Below are 17,686 nucleotides of genomic sequence, written 5' to 3'. Positions count from 1 at the left end.
AGAATACAGTACCCATTTACTCCAGCCTCTGGGGCTGCAGGACTGACTTACTGACAATTACATGACTCTTGCTCCATCCCTGTTTTAGTTTGGCATCTTACAGTTGCCTTGAACAATAAGGACGCCATCACGGAGTAAATACCAAGCTCTAGATATGGCTTGATCCAAGGCTCAAGCACTGATTGGCTTGACTCAGAGACAAACTTTTCTCTCATGTTGCAGCAAAGATGACTTTCATTCAGTACTGATGCTAATCCCTCCAGATCCCATCCATCAGGGATCACTTCCGTCAACCTTTGTACACGCATCCCAGACTTGATTTTGTTCAGTCTCACTTTAGTCACATGTCAGTTCTGGAGCCACATGGTGGGCAGGGAATGAAATTATGAATTCTTATGCCTGAGCCATTCGTTCCATCTTGAATCAAATTGGCTGTTTGGGGGTAGGTGGATAACCAAATGAAAATCACGACCAATTGAGGACAAGGAAGTGGATACAGGGTGACAATCCAAATAGCAACAACAAGAGCAAACAGACAGCAACAACGAAAAAGCCAACAAACAAACTGGGCTAGTCTGCTCAGGGCACCATAGCACAATATCAGGTTGGGTGGCTTAACAAAAAGCATTTACTTTCTCACAGCTCTGGAGCCTAGAAATCCAAGATCAGGTACAGTCAATCAGGTTCCTGACAAGGGCCCTCTTCCTGGCTTGAAGACACCAGCTTCTTACTGTGGCCTTGTGGGGAAAAAGAGGACACCAGTCCTATGAGATTAAACTCCCACTCTTGTGGTCTCGTTTGACCTTCATTACCTCCTTAAAGGCCAAATACAGATATATTGGAAATTAGGACTTCAGCATATGAATTTGTGGAGAAGGAAATAGAAACCCACTCTAGTATTCTTCCCTGGGAAATCCCATGGACAGAGAAGCCTTGAGGGTTACAGCCCATGGGGTCACAAAAGAGTATACACATGTGCACGCATATGAATTTGGGGAATATACAATATAATCCAGAACACAAACAAAAATGATCTCTAATAAATTCTGTTTTAAGTGGGCTTTTATCCACCAGGATTCAATTGCTTTTATGATAATATAGTCTGAGAGTAAATGTGCTTAGCTAGCTTCTAATGGATGCCTTGAAGAACACCCAGCCATGCTTCCACTCACGTTGCCTTTACTTAATGGCCATGAATTAAGGGGCCAGGAAGTTACTGGTGACTGACAGTTAGTCATGATTTTAGAACTATGTAAAAGTTTGAGACTCACTGGAAAAGAGAGCTTGTGCATTTTTAGAATTCGTCTTTCAGAAGTGCCTTCAGTGAAAAGTTTTGAGTTCTACAATAATGGTGGAGACTTGAGCCTACATAATTGGACCCCCCTGGAGAATAATTGTGATGTGGTCCAGCTTAATCACCCACACATTCCACCAGATCTGGCTCCAAGTGATCTTTGACTGTTAAAATATCAAAGTTTCCTCTCCAATAATGAAGATTCCCATAGTTTTAAGACTCTGTTATATTAATTAAAGATAATTCCCCACGACAAGTTTGGAAATGTGACAAACAGGACCAAAATCCTTGGAATGAAGGCACGGGCTTCTAAGGGGACTGCTTGCAAGTTTACAAGTCTGAATTCTTTGTTTGCTTTTTTGTTTCTTGTTTCTCTTCTCATCTGTTTATTCATTCTGATTTGCACTATCCCTCCCCTCTCCTTTATGGCTTAGTACAATACTTTTATATTTAGTGGTTCTAAAGCTCAACATTCAGGAAACTAAGATCATGGCATCTGGTCCCATCACTTCATGGCAAATAGATGGGGAAACAGTGGAAACAATGGCTGACTTTATTTTGGGGGGCTCCAAAATCACTGCAGATGGTGATTGCAGCCATGAAATTAAAAGACACTTACTCCTTGGAAGGAAAGTTATGACCAACCTAGACAGCATATTAAAAAGCAGAGACATTACTTTGCCAACAAAGGTCTGTCTAGTCAAGGCTATGTTTTTTCCAGTGGTCATGTATGGATGTGAGAGTTGGACTCTAAAGAAAGCTGAGCACCGAAGAATTGATGTTTTTGAACTGTGGTGTTGGAGAAGACTCTTGAGAGTCCTGTGGACTGCAAGGAGATCCAACCAGTCCTCCTAAAGGAGATCAGTCCTGGGTGTTCAGTCCTTGAAAGGACTGATGCTGAAGCTGAGACTCCAATACTTTGGCCACCTGATGGGAAGAGCTGACTCATTGGAAAAGACCCTGATGCTGGGAGGGATTGGGGGCAAGAGGAGAAGGGGACGACAGAGGATGAGATGGCTTGGTGGCATTGCCGACTCGATGGACATGAGTTTGAGTAAACTCTGGGAGTTGGTGATGGACAGCGAGGCCTGGCGTGCTGCAGTTCACGGGGTCACAAAGAGTCGGACATGACTGAGTGACTGAACTGAACTGAACTGAAAGAAAAACATTTTGTTTCAGGTATTAGTTTTTGTTTTGCTTTTGTTTTATTTTTTAATTGGAGGATAATTGCTTTACAATCTTTTGTTGGTTTCTGCTAGTGCAACAATGTGAATCAGCTACAAGTATACATGTCCCCTTCCTCTTGAACCTCCCACCGACCCTCCATCCTATTTCACCCAATTCTAATTTCTTCACTTGAGTTACAGTGAGTTTTTTTTTAACTTTTTGTATTCTTTTATCATGAATATTTATACATTATGTATTTATGCACACACCTGCACACGCTTTAGAGAGTCCATGTGTGTGCATGTATTCTCTTAACCATACATATCAGAGTCTTTGAATGAAATAAAAGCCTGATATTTTTATAGATAAGATTACCTTTTAGTAAGATTCACTTGAAACTTCACTGTTGTATCGTTAGAATAGGCTTAGTGATGTTGTAAAAATACGTAACCACTAAAACAGAGATTATTTTTCCTCATGCTCCATGTACAACACAGTGTATCCAAACATGAGGTTTCATGGTTCATGGTGATAGGATGAAGAGGAAGTAGAAAACTTATGACTGACTATTAAATATGTGTCATTTCTGTTCCCTTTCATTTGTAAAAGCAAGTTATGTGGATTGGTGATGGGGAGGGGGGGTGGGTGGTGGTTTCTAATCCTCTGCTGACCAGGGAGGAGAGGGAGCAGTGCAGCATCTTAGCAGAGCTGTGATCCCACATCACTCCAAATTTGGCTCTTGATCGATGAATGCAAAGGTGAAAAGTTGGAATTCATTTACCTATCCATTCGATAAATCTTTATCGAGCACCTAAATTGTACCAGCCTCTGTGCTCAGTCCTAGAAGTACAATAGAGATACAAGACAGGAATATTTTTGTTGCTCATAAAGAACTTCCAGTGAGGAGAAGTTACAAAAAGGAAGTAGATAGTTAAAATTCAGAGTGAGATAATATAACAGGCAAAGAACAGTGTGCCTTGGAAATACAAAAAGTAGTGGTCATCAGTCCTTCCAATGAATACCCAGGACTGATCTCCTTTAGGAGGACTGGTTGGATCTCCTTGCTGTCCAAGGGACTCTCAAGAGTCTTCTCCAACACCACAGTTCAAAAGCATCAATTCTTCAGCGCTCAGCTTTCTTTATAGTCCAACTCTCACATCCATACATGACTACATACATAGCCTTGACTAGACAGACCTTTGTTGGCAAAGTAATGTCTCTGCTTTTTAATATGCTGTCTAGGTTGGTCATAACTTTCCTTCCAAGGAGTAAGTGTCTCTTAATTTCATGGCTGCAATCACCATCTACAGTGATTTTGGAGCCCCCCAAAATAAAGTCAGCCATTGTTTCCACTGTTTCCCCATCTATTTGCCATGAAGTGATGGGACCAGATGCCATGATCTTAGTTTTCTGAATGTTGAGCTTTAAGCCAACTTTTTCACTCTCCTCTTTCACTTTCCTCAAGAGGCTCTTTAGTTCTTCTCCACTTTCTGCCATAAGGGTGGTATCATCTGCTTATCTGAGGTTATTGATATTTCTCCCGGCAATCTTGATTCCAGCTTGTACTTCATCCAGCCCAGAGTTTCTCATGATGTACTCTGCATATAAGTTAAATAAGCAGGGTGACAATATACAGCCTTGACTTATTCCTTTTCCTATTTGGAACCAGTCTGTTGCTCCATGTCCAGTTCTAACTGTTGCTTCCTGACTTGCAAACAGGTTTCTCAAGAGGCAGGTCAGTGACTGAGCACACACACACTGCTGTATTAAGACTCTAGCCCAAGCCTTGGAGTCCAAATGCAGCTCCCATCCCCCCACTCTGCATTGCCCATCCCATGTAGACCAGGATAGCATTTTTTGGTGTTTGGGAGCAACAGAAATTATGACATTATAGCTATTTCTTGTGAGGTATGAGAAACTGAGAGGGACCAGTGACCAGAACACTAGATAACAAGAGAGAAGAGACTCTTATAGTGACAGTGAGATCAAACAGGCTAAGGTTTCTTTTTAACAGGATTTGGGGAGAAATTCCACCTCTGCTGGGCTGTGACTTATGCCAGTGTTTCTCCATTAAGGCACCCTTGATGTTCTAAGACTTAAATTCTTTGTTGTGAGGTGGACTAGCCTGCATACTGTTGGCTGTTTACCATCATCCCTGGCCTCTCCCTGCCACATGCTAGAAGCATACCTCCTCCACCTCACCCTTCCCATGGTGACAACCCCAAATGTCTCCAGACATTGTCCAACTTCCCCGGGGAGGCAAAAATTCGAGAATCCCTGACCTAGCCAGTCAATTTTGATTAATTTCCAGAAAAGCAGTGGATCTTAAAGAGCACATTGGGCAGTTAGTAGGAAACACAAAGGAAAGAAATGCAGTTACATCTTATGGATTTGAGTTTCTTCCACTAACAGTGTGTAACCACTTCTAGCGATGTTAAGCAGGAAGTGGATGGCTGATAGTTAGTTCATGTCACTGGTGCTGCATTTTCAACAGTGGATTTTCATTTTGTTCTATTTGTGGTTATTTTATTCAATTATTTTTATTCAGCACCCAGCTTTATAAGTGTATATAATCCTATTATGTTCTATTCCATTATGGGAGCTTCCTAATAGAAGAGCACAAGGTAATAAAATTAAATAAACATCTTAGCTATTGTATCAGCCTCACACATTTCCTGACCTTGGCTGGATGAGTCTTGAGTCAAGAGTCTTGGTGGGGAAGGTGGTTGACAGTGGGTCACTGGAAAGAAAGGCAAAGGTCACCACATCCCAAGACTGGAGAGAAGGGTTTGAATACAATTGAAAATATTTTAAAGTGAGATGGCTAGAAATGCTGCCATCCTCCTACACCTTCCAAAATTCCATAATAAAACCACAAAAAAAAATTCCTTCATGGTGCTTTGAATTAGCTGCAGCAAATGTTGGTTTAGAGAAACTGAAAAAAGAATTTGCATGTTATATTTATATATATGCATAAATATGAATATAACTATGAATCTATAGCAACAATTGCAAAAGCATTTTCAAATGCATGTCCTGTGGCGACAGTTTTTGTGCAAGGAAGAGCAGAAAGCACGTTTTGGCCTCAGTTGGTGAAGGCACCACAGACAGGTCTGAACAAGTCGGCTCAGGTCTCTGAGTCACTGTTTAGGTTTTCCATGGAAATGAAAGCTCAGGGGAGTCTGACATAAAGTGTTTGTCAGACTCTATGGGTTTGCCACTCACTTTGAGGCCACTAATATCACTTCTCAAATGATGAGACTTAGCCAATTTCCCTCCCAAAAGACTTGCTCCAAGTGCTTACCAGTGTTGCTTTGCAGAGAGAGGGGAGTGTGGGGTGAATCTGAGGCAGTGATTTCTTGAATGTGAAGACAGTATTAGGGAAATGTTGTGTGTGTGCAACCAGACATCACCTGTCTTCCCTTCAAGGAGTTTGTGACAGCTGAAAAAAAGTGTTTATAGAGTGTTATGAGCTCTCGCTGAGGTGGTACCTCAGAAAGGCAAAGCTTTGATATGCCTCTCTCAACATTTGTCAACTATTACTATTAAACAGAGGCTGCTTCTGGCTTTCTCAAAGTTCCAAGTTTAAAACTAACCCTTTGGAATTACAGTTTTCTTTTTTTATCCACTCAGGGTAGATAGTGTGACCTCCTTTGCTAAAGCATAAACCTTTAGAATTTACAATAGATTAAAAAAAAAAAACACCCAACACTTTGTAATGTTTGTAAATGACAGAGATGTAGATTAAATGAATTTTCTTTGAAATAGTCTACATGTTCAAAATGAAAGAGGGATGTGGTTGGCAACATTTTGGACTCAAAATTAAATGTTTCAAGGGGAAGAGGCCATTTTACCTCATTCTGAGCAAGTCTGTTCTGTCTCTTCTCACTTGCGGCTTCTGAACCTTCAGTTTGTAGGATCTAAAAATCACTTTAGCTTAATTTTATTTTTTTTAATGCTGGAATAGAAGCTGACCAATTTTCCCTAATTAAAGTAATATCTAATCTCTAGTAAGTGTCCTAGCATCTAGCAAGTATTCAATAAGTACCATTTTTTTTTAGAAATTGCTTTTGCAGAGCACAGGCTCTTCTCACAAGATGAGGAAATAGTGACCCCAAAGCATCTGAGTATTATTTAGCAGGAGGAAATCTAGGCCGGTGGACAGAGTGCTTTTCTTTAAATTGCCCATGATCTCACAATCCCAAAATACCCATGCTCAGGAAAGCTATGGAAGGCCAAGTGGCAATTTATTCCCAGTCATACATGCCTGATGATTAGTACTATGGATTTCTAAGGCTCAAAAAGGACCTCTGATGCCCCCTTTCAGCCCCTGACTTCATGGAATAGGCAGCAGAGCCCATGAGGGGGAGAAATGACCCACCCAGGGTCATGAAGTTTTTTCTTACAGCATCCAGTGAGACCTCGCACGTGACATCTGGTCCAGCATCTTTATTCCACACTCCTGCCCAGAATGCTGGGTTCTGGGTATTGCTCACTTTTAAATACTTTTCTGAGATCCCATGGTGGGGGGTCGGGGGGGCAGGTGGGGAGAATAAATTAATCAAGAGGGCAGCAAATATCCTTGCAAAATATTGTGGTTTTTATGTTGAGTGTATAATCTGCCTGTTGATGTTTTTATTAGACTTGCAGTCCTTCCTACTGTTATGCTTTTAAATACAATTATTCTTGATAAATATCTATTGAGGGCCTGTTTTAGGCGCTAGAGGTGGTGGTAAGCACATAGACAAGATTCCTGTGGCAAATCCTGTTGGCACCCCCACCAGGTCCTCCCAGGTCCCACCATCCTGTGCTTGCCGCCCAGTGTCTTGCTCCAAACACTGGGAACTCTGCCCCAGGGCTCTCTCTTAGCAGAATGACAAATGGTGGTTGGAAGGTAAACAACACAACTTCCTCATGTTTTGGTTAGAAAAACTCTTGAGATGCATTCTACACCCTCTCCGCAAGCACCCAGGTATTTGAGCTCTCATTGTCCCCAGTGTAACCCACTGGGTAACATATCTACTCCAGGCTTCTTTCTCTCCCTGTGTCATGGGCTTTCCCCCGCCTCTAGTGTTCCTGGATCCCTTCCTAGTAAACTGAAGCATTCATCACTTGAGTCCTTGTGTCAGAGTCTGTTTCAGGAGGGTGGAGCCTCTTCTAAGACTGTCACTGACTTCGTGGAACTCAAGTTCTAGAAAAGGGTAAAGATAAGAAATAATACCAGAAGTGAGTCAGATCCTTCATTGGTACATACTGAGAAGGAGGGCTCCTGGTAGCCCAGCTGGTAAAGAATCCCCCTGCAATGCAGCAGACCCTGGTTTGATTCCTGGGTTGGGAAGATTCCCCGGAGAAGGGATAGGCTACCCACTCCAGTATTTTTGGGCTTCCCTGGTGTCAGTCGGTAGAGAATCCACCCACAATGTGGGAGATCTGGGTTCGATCCCTGGGTTGGGGAGATCCCCTGGAGGAGGGCATGGCAACCCACTCCAGTATTCTTGCTTGGAGAATCCCATGGACAGAGGAGCCTGGAGGGCTGCAGTCCACGGGGTTGCAAAGAGTCAGACACGACTGAGGACAAAAGACAAGCACACGTGCACTGAGGAGAAAGGGCTGGTCATGAGTGAGTGGGGCTGAGAGAGACTCAGGTTAAAAGGTTGAGGCCAGGGCCCCCCTGAAGTGTGATAGTTGCCCTGAAAACTGAAGGATTAGAGGTGGTTTGCCGTGAGGAAAGCCTGAGCAGAGGATTTGGGGAGGAGGCAGGGAAATGTGCAGAGTGTGCAGGAGCAGGAAAGAGACCACTGTGGCCGTTTCCTAGGGGATGGGAGGGTGGGGGAACCCACGTGGTACAGGACTCTAGTCATCATCAGAAGTTTATACTAGATGTGACAAGACAGCTTTACAGGTTGTTCAGTGGGGGAATGCAATCGTCTGACTGATACTTGAAAATATTACTCTGGCAGCTCTATGGAAAAAAGGTTTAGAGGGGGCAAGAACAAGAGAGCAGGAGACAGGGGAGAAGGTCACTGTAGAAGTCTAAGTGGCAGATGACAGATGGTTCTGAGCACCCGGTTCAACAGTTGATAGGGATATAGTTAAACAGAATTTAGATGCAGAGTTGTGGTTTAGTCACTAAGTCTTGTCCAACTCTTTGTGACCCCATGGAATGTAGCCCACTCAGCTCCTCTGTCCCTGGGAGGCAAGAAGAGTGGAGTGATTTGCTATTTCCTTCTCCAGAGGATCTTATCGACCCAGGGATTTGAACCCGTGTCTTCTGCATTGACAGGCGGATTCTTTATCACTGAACCACCAGGGAAGCCCAGATGAGGAGTACCTATGCATTTAAACTTTTGTCTCTGAAACTATTTATATTTATTTCACTGGTTCTTAGCATTTTGCAGTGAAGTACCTTTTTCAAATGCTAGGAAATATGTGGATTTTCTCTCCAGAAAAATACAGATATGCATGAAATGCGATTTTGAATTTGTGAATTGGAATTTAGAGGTCATGGGGTCAGTTAATATCTGTGTGTATGTGTGCTGTGCTGTGCTAAGTTGATTCAGTTGTGTCAGACTCTTTATGACGTTATAGACTGTAGCCTGCCAGACTCCTCTGTCCATGGGATTCTCCAGGCAATAATACAGGAATGGATTGCCATGCCCTCCTCCAAGGGATCTTCCCGACCCAGGGATCGAACCCGCATCTCTTATGTCTCCTGCACTGGCAGGTGGGTCTTTACCAGTAGACCTGGGAAGCCCCACAATATGCATATTTTTCTTCAAATTTGTCAATTGGGGGTGTTCAGTGTTACTTTTCTTATGAATAGTGAACATAAGTCACATTGGAAATTTGAGGGAACGAAGAGGATGGAGCCAATGGAGGCTGGTCAGGAGGAATCTGTAACCCTTTGGAACTGTGATTTAACTTAAAGCGAGCCCTCTTGCTGGTCTGTGGAGATGGGACTTATATAAAGGTTGTGTCCCTAAGTAAAAGATTAAGTTAAATCGAAGTGGAAACTTGGCCCCAAACTACATTGTTCTGTGCACTGTGGAACTGGAATTAATTTGAAGCAAACTATTACTCACTCTGATTATGTGTCAGTTGGAAAGAGATGATTGTATCATCAACAAAGCGGTCCTTTTCTTTCATTTCCTTTCCAATGCAGTGACCAGTCAGCCTACTTCTCTGTGTGAGGTGACAGGCAGTCAGCTGCTCACCCAGGCACTTACGGAGTGTACTCTGGGCCGAACACTTTCCCTGCAGCCAGGCAGCTCATGGCTCCTCTCTCACTGGTCCTCCAGGGAATGGGTGTGGCCATGAAAAGTTGGAGGTGAAGTGCATTTTTGTCAGTAAATTTTATTTTCCCATGTGCTTCCATCATCACAGCATTAGAGATGCTTGAGGGTGGAGGGTGATGAATCTTGCCTTGAAATATAGAGAAATTTCAATAATAAAAAGAAAATTATGAAGAAATTTTAATTGACAACACAGCAAATTTTAATTCCTCCAGAGTTGGAAGAGTTGCTTTCCCTTCTAACATATAAAAACAATTTTTTTTCTGAAACTTACAAGTCAAAACTCCATAAATGACATTCTCTTGAGATCAGAACCCTTCTAACAATCACATTTAGTGTTTGTACCATTCAGCACCACAGGGAAGATTAAATTTCTTCCACTTTGCCTGTTTCTCCCTCCTTCCTCTGATTCTCTCCCTTACATCATAAATATTTCTTTTCAACCCCCAAATTTAAGTTTTCCTTTGAGAGACATTTGAAAAGCAATCTTTATTGCTATTTATTTTATTTAGTTTGAGTCTCATTTTAGAGCTGTTGATGTGGTGATATGCTCTTTTCTTTTCTATCTTCCTTTTCTCTGGATGAGGAAAAACTTTCTAGAACTTTCTTCAAGAGAGATGGATTTAATTGGCTAATTTCATAATATCGAGTCTTTGTTGGTCTAGATTCCAAAAGAAGGAGTTCCTTTAAGCCTGCTGCAACTATATTTGCTTTTAAAGGAGCCCTTTATGTTGCAGTGAATAAAGTGTCTCTTATTAAATAGAAAATAAATGAATGTTTGGCAGGACTCTGCTCCCAATGGGTGAAACATTGCAGGAAATTGAGAAATTGTTTCTTTTTGGCCTCATGGGAAAGTTTCGTGGTTGAGTTTAGTATCACGGTTTTAAGACTACTGCTTAAATTCATCAAGAAAAAGTTGTTGAACAAGGGGCAGCTTTTGGAGGGGAGAGGGGTATCAGTGTGATAGTGCTCTGACTGGCCTGTTCAATTTTCCAAGAACTTTGGCATATGGTCAAGGATGTTACATTCTCTCTTACATAATAATTGTGTTAATGTTAAAAAGGACTTAGAAATATTTTAGCTACTTAGGAACAAGCTTGTTAAAAGTTAGCCTCAGTTGTACTCTTTAATTTGTACCTGCCAAAAAGAGTGTTTTGCATGCCCAAAGAAGAAATGTGTCTCAGTTGCAGCCTCTAGCCTCTGTTCTCCACTGGACTTTGGGTTCTGGTTAAACTTGATCAGATCCACTGGCCACCTGATGCGAAGAGCTGACTCATTTGAAAAGACCCTGATGCTGGGAAGGATTGAAGGCAGGAGGAGAAGGGGACAACAGAGGATGAGATGTTTGGATGGCATCACTGGCTCAGTAGACTTGGGTTTGGGCTTCCCTGGTGGCTCAGATGGTGAAGCGTCTGCCTGCAATGTGGGAGACTTGGGTTTGATCCCTGGGTCAGGAAGATGCCCTGGAGAAGGAAATAGCAACCCACTCCAGTATTCTTGCTTGGAAAATTCCATGGATGGAGGAGGCTGGGAGGCTAGCCAGTTCATGGGGTCACAAAGAGTTGGACACGACCGAGCGACTTCACTTTCTTCACTTTCACTTTGAGCAAACTCCAGGAGATAGTCAAGGATAGGGAAGCCTGACGTGCTGCAGTTCATGGGGTTGCAAAAAGTCAGACATGACTTAGCAACTCAGCAACACAGCTTTGAGCTCGAGACCTGAGACTCAAACCCTCGACGTCTCCCTCTTAGGTTTTCTCCACGTGCTGCTGCTGCTTAGGTGCTCAGTTCTATCAGACTCCTTATGACCCCATGGACTGTAGCCCACCAGGCCCCTCTGTCCGTGGGATTTTCCAGGCAAGAATACTGCAGTGGGTTGCCATTTCCTACTTCAGGGGAATCTTCCACAGAGTCACCTTATTTGGGATTTGTGCCCCATATCCACACTGTGAGTTGAACCCCTAGGCCTATTTCTCTGTCAGTTTCCTTGGAGATATTGGGCAGCATCACCATGTGTCTTGTTGTCTAAACTCAAGAATATCCTTGTTCATTTCTTATACTCTCCTATACTTACAATCAATGTCCAAGTCCTCTTGATTCCCCTGAATCGACCAGACAGCAGTCCCCATCTTGTCCCTGTCTCATTTCTCTACTACCAGGCTCAGGTCATGATTTTTTCAGGCCCTGATTTCTCTAAAAGCCTTCTCAACCAGTCTCTTGCCCTCAGTCTTTCTCTAGTATCATCCTGTTTCTATCCTGCAATCACTTTCTAAAATTAATTTTGATCTTGTTTCTTCCTGGCCTAAGGTTGGTTGATTGGCTTCTAGGGTCTACCTGCAATTTCACCATAGATTCCAAACTCTTGGCTTAGTCCTTGTTTATGGTCTCAGCTTTTTTTTTTTTTTTTTCTCTTTCCAGCTGTATCAGCCCCTTGACAAATATGATGCTTCTCACTCTGATCATAGCTGAACAATTTACAGTGAAAATATCCCCCTCTGCCTTTTCCCATTCTTGTTGAATTTTAGTCTCTTGTCAAGAAGTCAGAGAACTCTTCCCCCATAACTGCCCCCCTACCCTGCCTCCCAGATTCAGCTAAATAGCCCTCCTTTGAGTTCCCATATACCCCTGATGTTGTTCTAGGAGAGCTGATCCTTGATTTTAGTCTCCTTGAGGGAATAACATGCAGTTCTTTTTTCTTGACTCTTCAAATATGCCAGCTGAAGAAAAAAATGAGGAATGAATGACTAATTCAAGTGTTTTTCCATGTATAAAATTGGATCCTGATTATGACATTGTAGTAGTAGTAGTGTTAGTCATTCAGTCATGTCCAACTCTTTGAGATCCCATGGACTGTAAAGATCACCAGGCTCCTCTGTCCATGAGATTTTCCAGGCAAGAATACTGGAGTGAGTTGCCATTCTCTTCACTTTGGCTAATTTTGGTTATTTGGAGGATTGGAAAAGCAATTATGAAAGAAAAAAAATTCTGGATTTGGCATCAGGAAGATGAGTCCCTGCTCAGTTGCTAACAACTGTGGCTCTTGCTAATCAGCCAGTTGTTCTGAGTCTCAGTCTCTTGTCAAGGAGCAGGGGTTTATTATAAGGTCTGGCTGAGAACAAGGGAAGGAGTCTGCGGTGGGAGACGAAGCTGGTGAATTATAATGACTACACAAGTGGTATCTGCCTTACTCTCATTCTTTTCATACCTGTAGTTCTCCCTACTGCACCTATGCCAAACACCAGCCTAGGACAGGTGTGTGTGTGTGTGTGTGTGTGTGTGTGTGTGGTGGGGGCGGGTGAATGGTTTCATGTGGCAAAGATGGGAGGCATGTGTTTGTTCAATTAGTCAGAGACCTACCAATGGCAGGATGGATATCAGAAGTGGTTCACCCTTAACTTTCCTTTTGGAAATACACAGTCCACCTTCTTATACACTGTTGGTGAAAGTAAGACCTCATGTATCGAGAAAGCAATTAGATAATGTGCATTGAGAACCTTAACAGTATTTCCCTGTTTTGACCCAGTAATTCTATTTCTGGAATTTATCTTGAGGGAATGATCTCTAAAAATGGAGACGAGAGCACCTAAGACATACAAGGATATTCCTGGAAGTTGTGGTTGTGATAGTGGATAATGGACAATAATCTGAAGTGGGTAATCTGTGAGGGGCACTATGCCTTGCCCTTCAGTGGGTACTCGGTTAGATAGAAAGATGATTTTGAGAAAATACTCAAGTGAAAAAGGAGTCCAAATATTTAATCCATGATGATAATTAGAACTAAGTAAATCAAAAGAATATAGAAAAACAAAAGTGACCATTAGGAAAATTCAGTCTGTTTTGAAAGAGGTTAGTTGTAACTAAGAAATCCATAGGCCTTGCTACCCAAGGACCCAGTAAATGAGGTCACTGTCTTCATGCAAACGAATCTTTCTTTAGCATTGGTTAGAGGCCAGGCCTTCCCTCTGCCTTTTAAAATCTGGCAAAAAACATTCAGAGAAATACCAATCAGAAGTAAAAACTGGCTTACAGCTGAAGTTGTAGAATACCAATAAAGGAAAGGCTTAAATGTACTTTAAAAAGATAGCAATCGTGACAACTTGGTAAGGCATTTTTGAGTGTGCAAAGAGTTTTTATATACATTTTCCATTTCCATGGGCTCTTTTCTTATGTAGCCTTTTATCCTGCTGCTGCTGCTGCTGCTGCTAAGTCGCTTCAGTCGTGTCCGACTCTTAGTGACCTCATGGACCGCAGCCTACCAGGCTCCTCCATCCATGGGATTTTCCAGGCAAGAGTACTGGAGTGGGGTGCCATTGCCTTCTCCAGCCTTTTATCCTAGCTGCCTGTAAAAATCACTGCAGACCTAAGGAGCTGAGAAACACAGTTACTACTTATTTGGGCTCCATTCTCTTTATCAGGCATACCTGGGGCTCTATTACCTTGGGCAAATTTGGAACAGGGAGGCCTGGCATGCTACAGTACACGGGATCTCAGAGTCAGACACGACTTAGTGACTGAACAACAGCAAACCCTTTATTGGCCTCTTATCCAGAGATTTCCCTGCTGTGCTGAATTTACTTTGAACCCAGGGGAAATTACCTAGAAAGGAACAGTAGGGCCCAGGAAGCAAACAGGAGTTTCACTGGGTTTTTTCACTGAGGACCTCCAAACATTTGGCAGACCTTTCCCCTCACATGCCTCTGGAGCCTTGTGCTACAAAGAGGTGTGAAGCTGTTGGGAGTTGCCCACCATTTCACAGCAAGTCGGTTGTGGAATCCATCTAGAATTGCGATCCTCTTTCTTCCTCTTGAATCCCCATCCAGCCTGAGTGTCAGTCCTCCCATGGGATTTCATGTTCCTCTTTTGTACTGCTTGTCTTTGCTCCAGAAAAGATTTGTTTTCTTTGATTATTTCCCCACATGTCCATGGTTGTGAACCAGGGTGCGTTTGTCAAATGCACTGTGTTGTTTTCACCCCTGCTTCCCTGTTTGATGATTTGATACTTAGGGGAGAGAGAGACAGTGAGGAGGAAAATCTGCTCAGTGCCTTGAACCCTGGGTTTTGGCCATTTTTCGTGAAGACAGGCTCTTGCCGCCTCTTACCTGATCCCAACCTCCCTGCTCTCAGGACGAGAAATAAATCTTTTCACAAAAACCCAAGGGTTTGTTTCCAGGTGTTTGAGGGGAAGCTTTAGTCCCCAGTGGAGCTTTTTGGGGGAGTTTGTTATTTCACTAGGGATAGGGCTGAATGCCTCTGGTTTACGCTTCTCTTTCGAAGTTTATTTTATGTTTTGTTGTGGTTTTCAGATTTCTCATGGTTTGGATTTGGGAAAGTAAAATCAAGACAAGGTGTTGGTAAGTAGTTCCTACTTCTTTGGATAAGTAATGAGTTTGTGTTGTTTAATTAGGATGAAACTGCTTTGACTCTCTTTATTAATACTTGTTGGCCCTTGATTCTTTTTCTGTGATCCCAAATTTTGTTTTGCTGAAGCAAGAGGGCTAGACCTTTCCAGAAAAGGAAAATTGACTTCAGTAGATGGTTTTGTATTTTTGACAGCAACTTGTTTTATCCTATGAGGAATTGTAAACTGTGGTCCAGCTCTAGCTTGTGGCTGCATTTTAAAGGTTAAGGGAATAAAATGTGACTATACTCCACGTATAGAAAACAGTTGGCTGAATATTCAAGTCTGGGCAAGCTTGGATCTTAACTTTCTTCCATTGGCCAACATGTAATAAATTTCTGAATTGGGAAATCAGCTGTTCATTTATGACCACTTCTCTTTCAAAGCAAGACTCTAACGTCCAGATGCTATGATTTGTGCTTGATTGCATTCTACTCCTTGCATTCAGACTATGTGCAGGCAATTGAAAAGCAGAGTTTGTAGCTACCAAATGAGTGCAGATAATGTGTCTCATCACTAGGATTGGAATCAGGTGTGATCTCCCAGGGCCTCTAATTTGTTCAGTATTTTCTATGGGTACAGAGACAATGAACAGGAATTGTTTAGAAGGCATGAAAAAACACTGTCTTTACATCTTGCCTGTGCATTTCCAAGATCTGGCCCCATCTTGACTATCTGTTGGTTGGCATTTATTTTGGTAGCAAAGTTGGTTATAGGTAAAATTGTAAAATAGGGGAAGCATACCAGGGTCAGTGTTCTAGTTCTAAACCATCCGCCTATTGCGTGTTCATCCCATTCATACAAAGAAACCAGTTTCCTTTCCCTTGTCGAGCCTGATAGCAGACCTTTCCTAAAGGATAGTCTTTCTCACTGTCTGTCCAGTGATCCAAAATATCGCACTCGCTGGGCCCAGAGGTGGCAGACACTGAGCCAGAGGGGGCCTGATGTTGGATGTCATCCTGACCCTTAACTTGCCCCAGGAATTCCAATACTAAAGCTCTTAACCAGCAAAGAGAAGGTGGAATTTAGCAAAGTTGGAACATTAAGTACAACCAGCTCAGGACTTGTCTGCAATGACCTGGGGCAAATTTCAGATCCAGCTGATCATAGGTGATTTGCCAAGATATTGCCAAGATAGCGGAGAGAAGGCTGTCTGCCTGTGCAATCTGGAAGGTGCCCTTTCCAAGGCTTTGCGCTCACTCTATGTGTGGTTGTGGTGAAGAGGGGAATTGAGTGATAAACTCTCCTACAACAATGCTGTGAGATGAGGTCTTCCCTCCACTAAACAGCAAATCACTGCAACTGTGTGAATGTTTTCCAGGCCAGTTTGTTCTGCAGAGAGGTGCTTATTCCCTGTAAGCTTCAAAAACCGGGCTTCATCCTTTTAGGCTACAGCTGAGGGAATCCTTCAGAATTGTTCTTTCAGCTACAGTTCGTCAGAGGTTCTGTGCTTTGTAGGTTTTGTTATCATTCAGGTGTGTTGAGGCCACAGTCAGGAGATGATTGCCACTGAAAATGTAGTTTGTTACTCACAGATCCCAAGAGAAGAGGGCAGACCACGCCATGGTGGAGACCATGATGCTGAAGGGAGCACGGGGCCCATCAGGAAGCAGAGGGAGTGGGGGTAAAACATAGACAAGAGCCTCTACTGTGGTTTCTGCAGAAAGGAATGGGTGAGGCAGGGTAAGCAGGATAGGATTGGCTGGGTTGAATAAGGGCAATGGGTTCTGGGGTATAGGGACCATCCCTAGTTGTCTGATACATGGCTCTGGGGTGATGGGGCAGGTGGATAGTGGCCTGGAGTGTGACAGCCTGATAAGGAATGTGGTTTGGGGGCATAGACTGTGGATAGGTCGGCTATCCACATGTATGTTGTATATGAAACATAGTTTTGTAGGCAAGCACTTTATTATCTCTAGGAATTGGCAGTCCCTCCTCCATCACCAAGGCCCCAGATGTTGAAGCAGCAGAATGCAGAAAACAAAAGACATGTTTGATATGGCTATCTGATTAACAATAATCTGTTTCTCTTCTCGAAATCATGTTGGCCTTGAGAAAAGGAAACTCCTTCTCCAGATGACCTACATCGATTCTTACCAGGGCAAAAAGGTCTCAGCCAGTCTTAACAATGTCTGTAAAGTCATATATGCCAGATATATTACTGAGCAGCTCTGGGAAAAGAAAAATGCCTCCTTGTACGTGAGACACAGTAAAATCAAAATCGGCTAAAAATGTTTCCAGGCATAGCTCCTATTTGTCAGCTCAGTAATTAGAATTATCTACCCCAAACTCAGCAAGCTGCACATACCCAGCAATTTAAAGCTTCTTATTAATATTATAAGACATCTTTTCAAGTCCTCCTATGAATTCCTCACATGCTGTGATGTGCCCCCGATTCTTCTTCTGTCTGTCTTTTCTCAGGGTTTCTTCCACGTGCGCAGACACACAACGAGACATCCATGATATGCACAGACAGGCTGCTGTCAAATTATATAGACATTCATCGTCTCCCCCAAGAGCTTTACCCTTCCCAAC

The 17,686-nt window shown here is 42.8% G+C and overlaps 1 protein-coding gene across 8 annotated transcripts in view; it reads left to right on the top strand.

Annotated features, from left to right (window-relative positions):
* NTRK2 (neurotrophic receptor tyrosine kinase 2) overlaps window positions 1-17,686 on the top strand; it is a 388,890-nt gene that overhangs the window by 197,395 nt on the left and 173,809 nt on the right. For 6 of the 8 annotated variants that reach the window (XM_070459542.1, XM_070459539.1, XM_070459540.1 and 3 more), the window contains one exon: window positions 15,057-15,104. The exons of the other annotated variants lie outside the window; for them this stretch is intronic. In XM_070459542.1, the coding sequence (XP_070315643.1) occupies window positions 15,057-15,104 (48 nt within the window). The remainder of the gene's footprint in view (window positions 1-15,056; window positions 15,105-17,686) is intronic. 8 annotated transcript variants of the gene reach the window in all.

This window comes from Odocoileus virginianus, chromosome 31 (genome assembly GCF_023699985.2).
Source record: "Odocoileus virginianus isolate 20LAN1187 ecotype Illinois chromosome 31, Ovbor_1.2, whole genome shotgun sequence".
Classification (NCBI taxonomy): Eukaryota; Metazoa; Chordata; class Mammalia; order Artiodactyla; family Cervidae; genus Odocoileus; species Odocoileus virginianus.
Note: the sequence above shows the minus strand (reverse complement) of the source record. Positions and strands in the feature narration are given on the sequence as shown.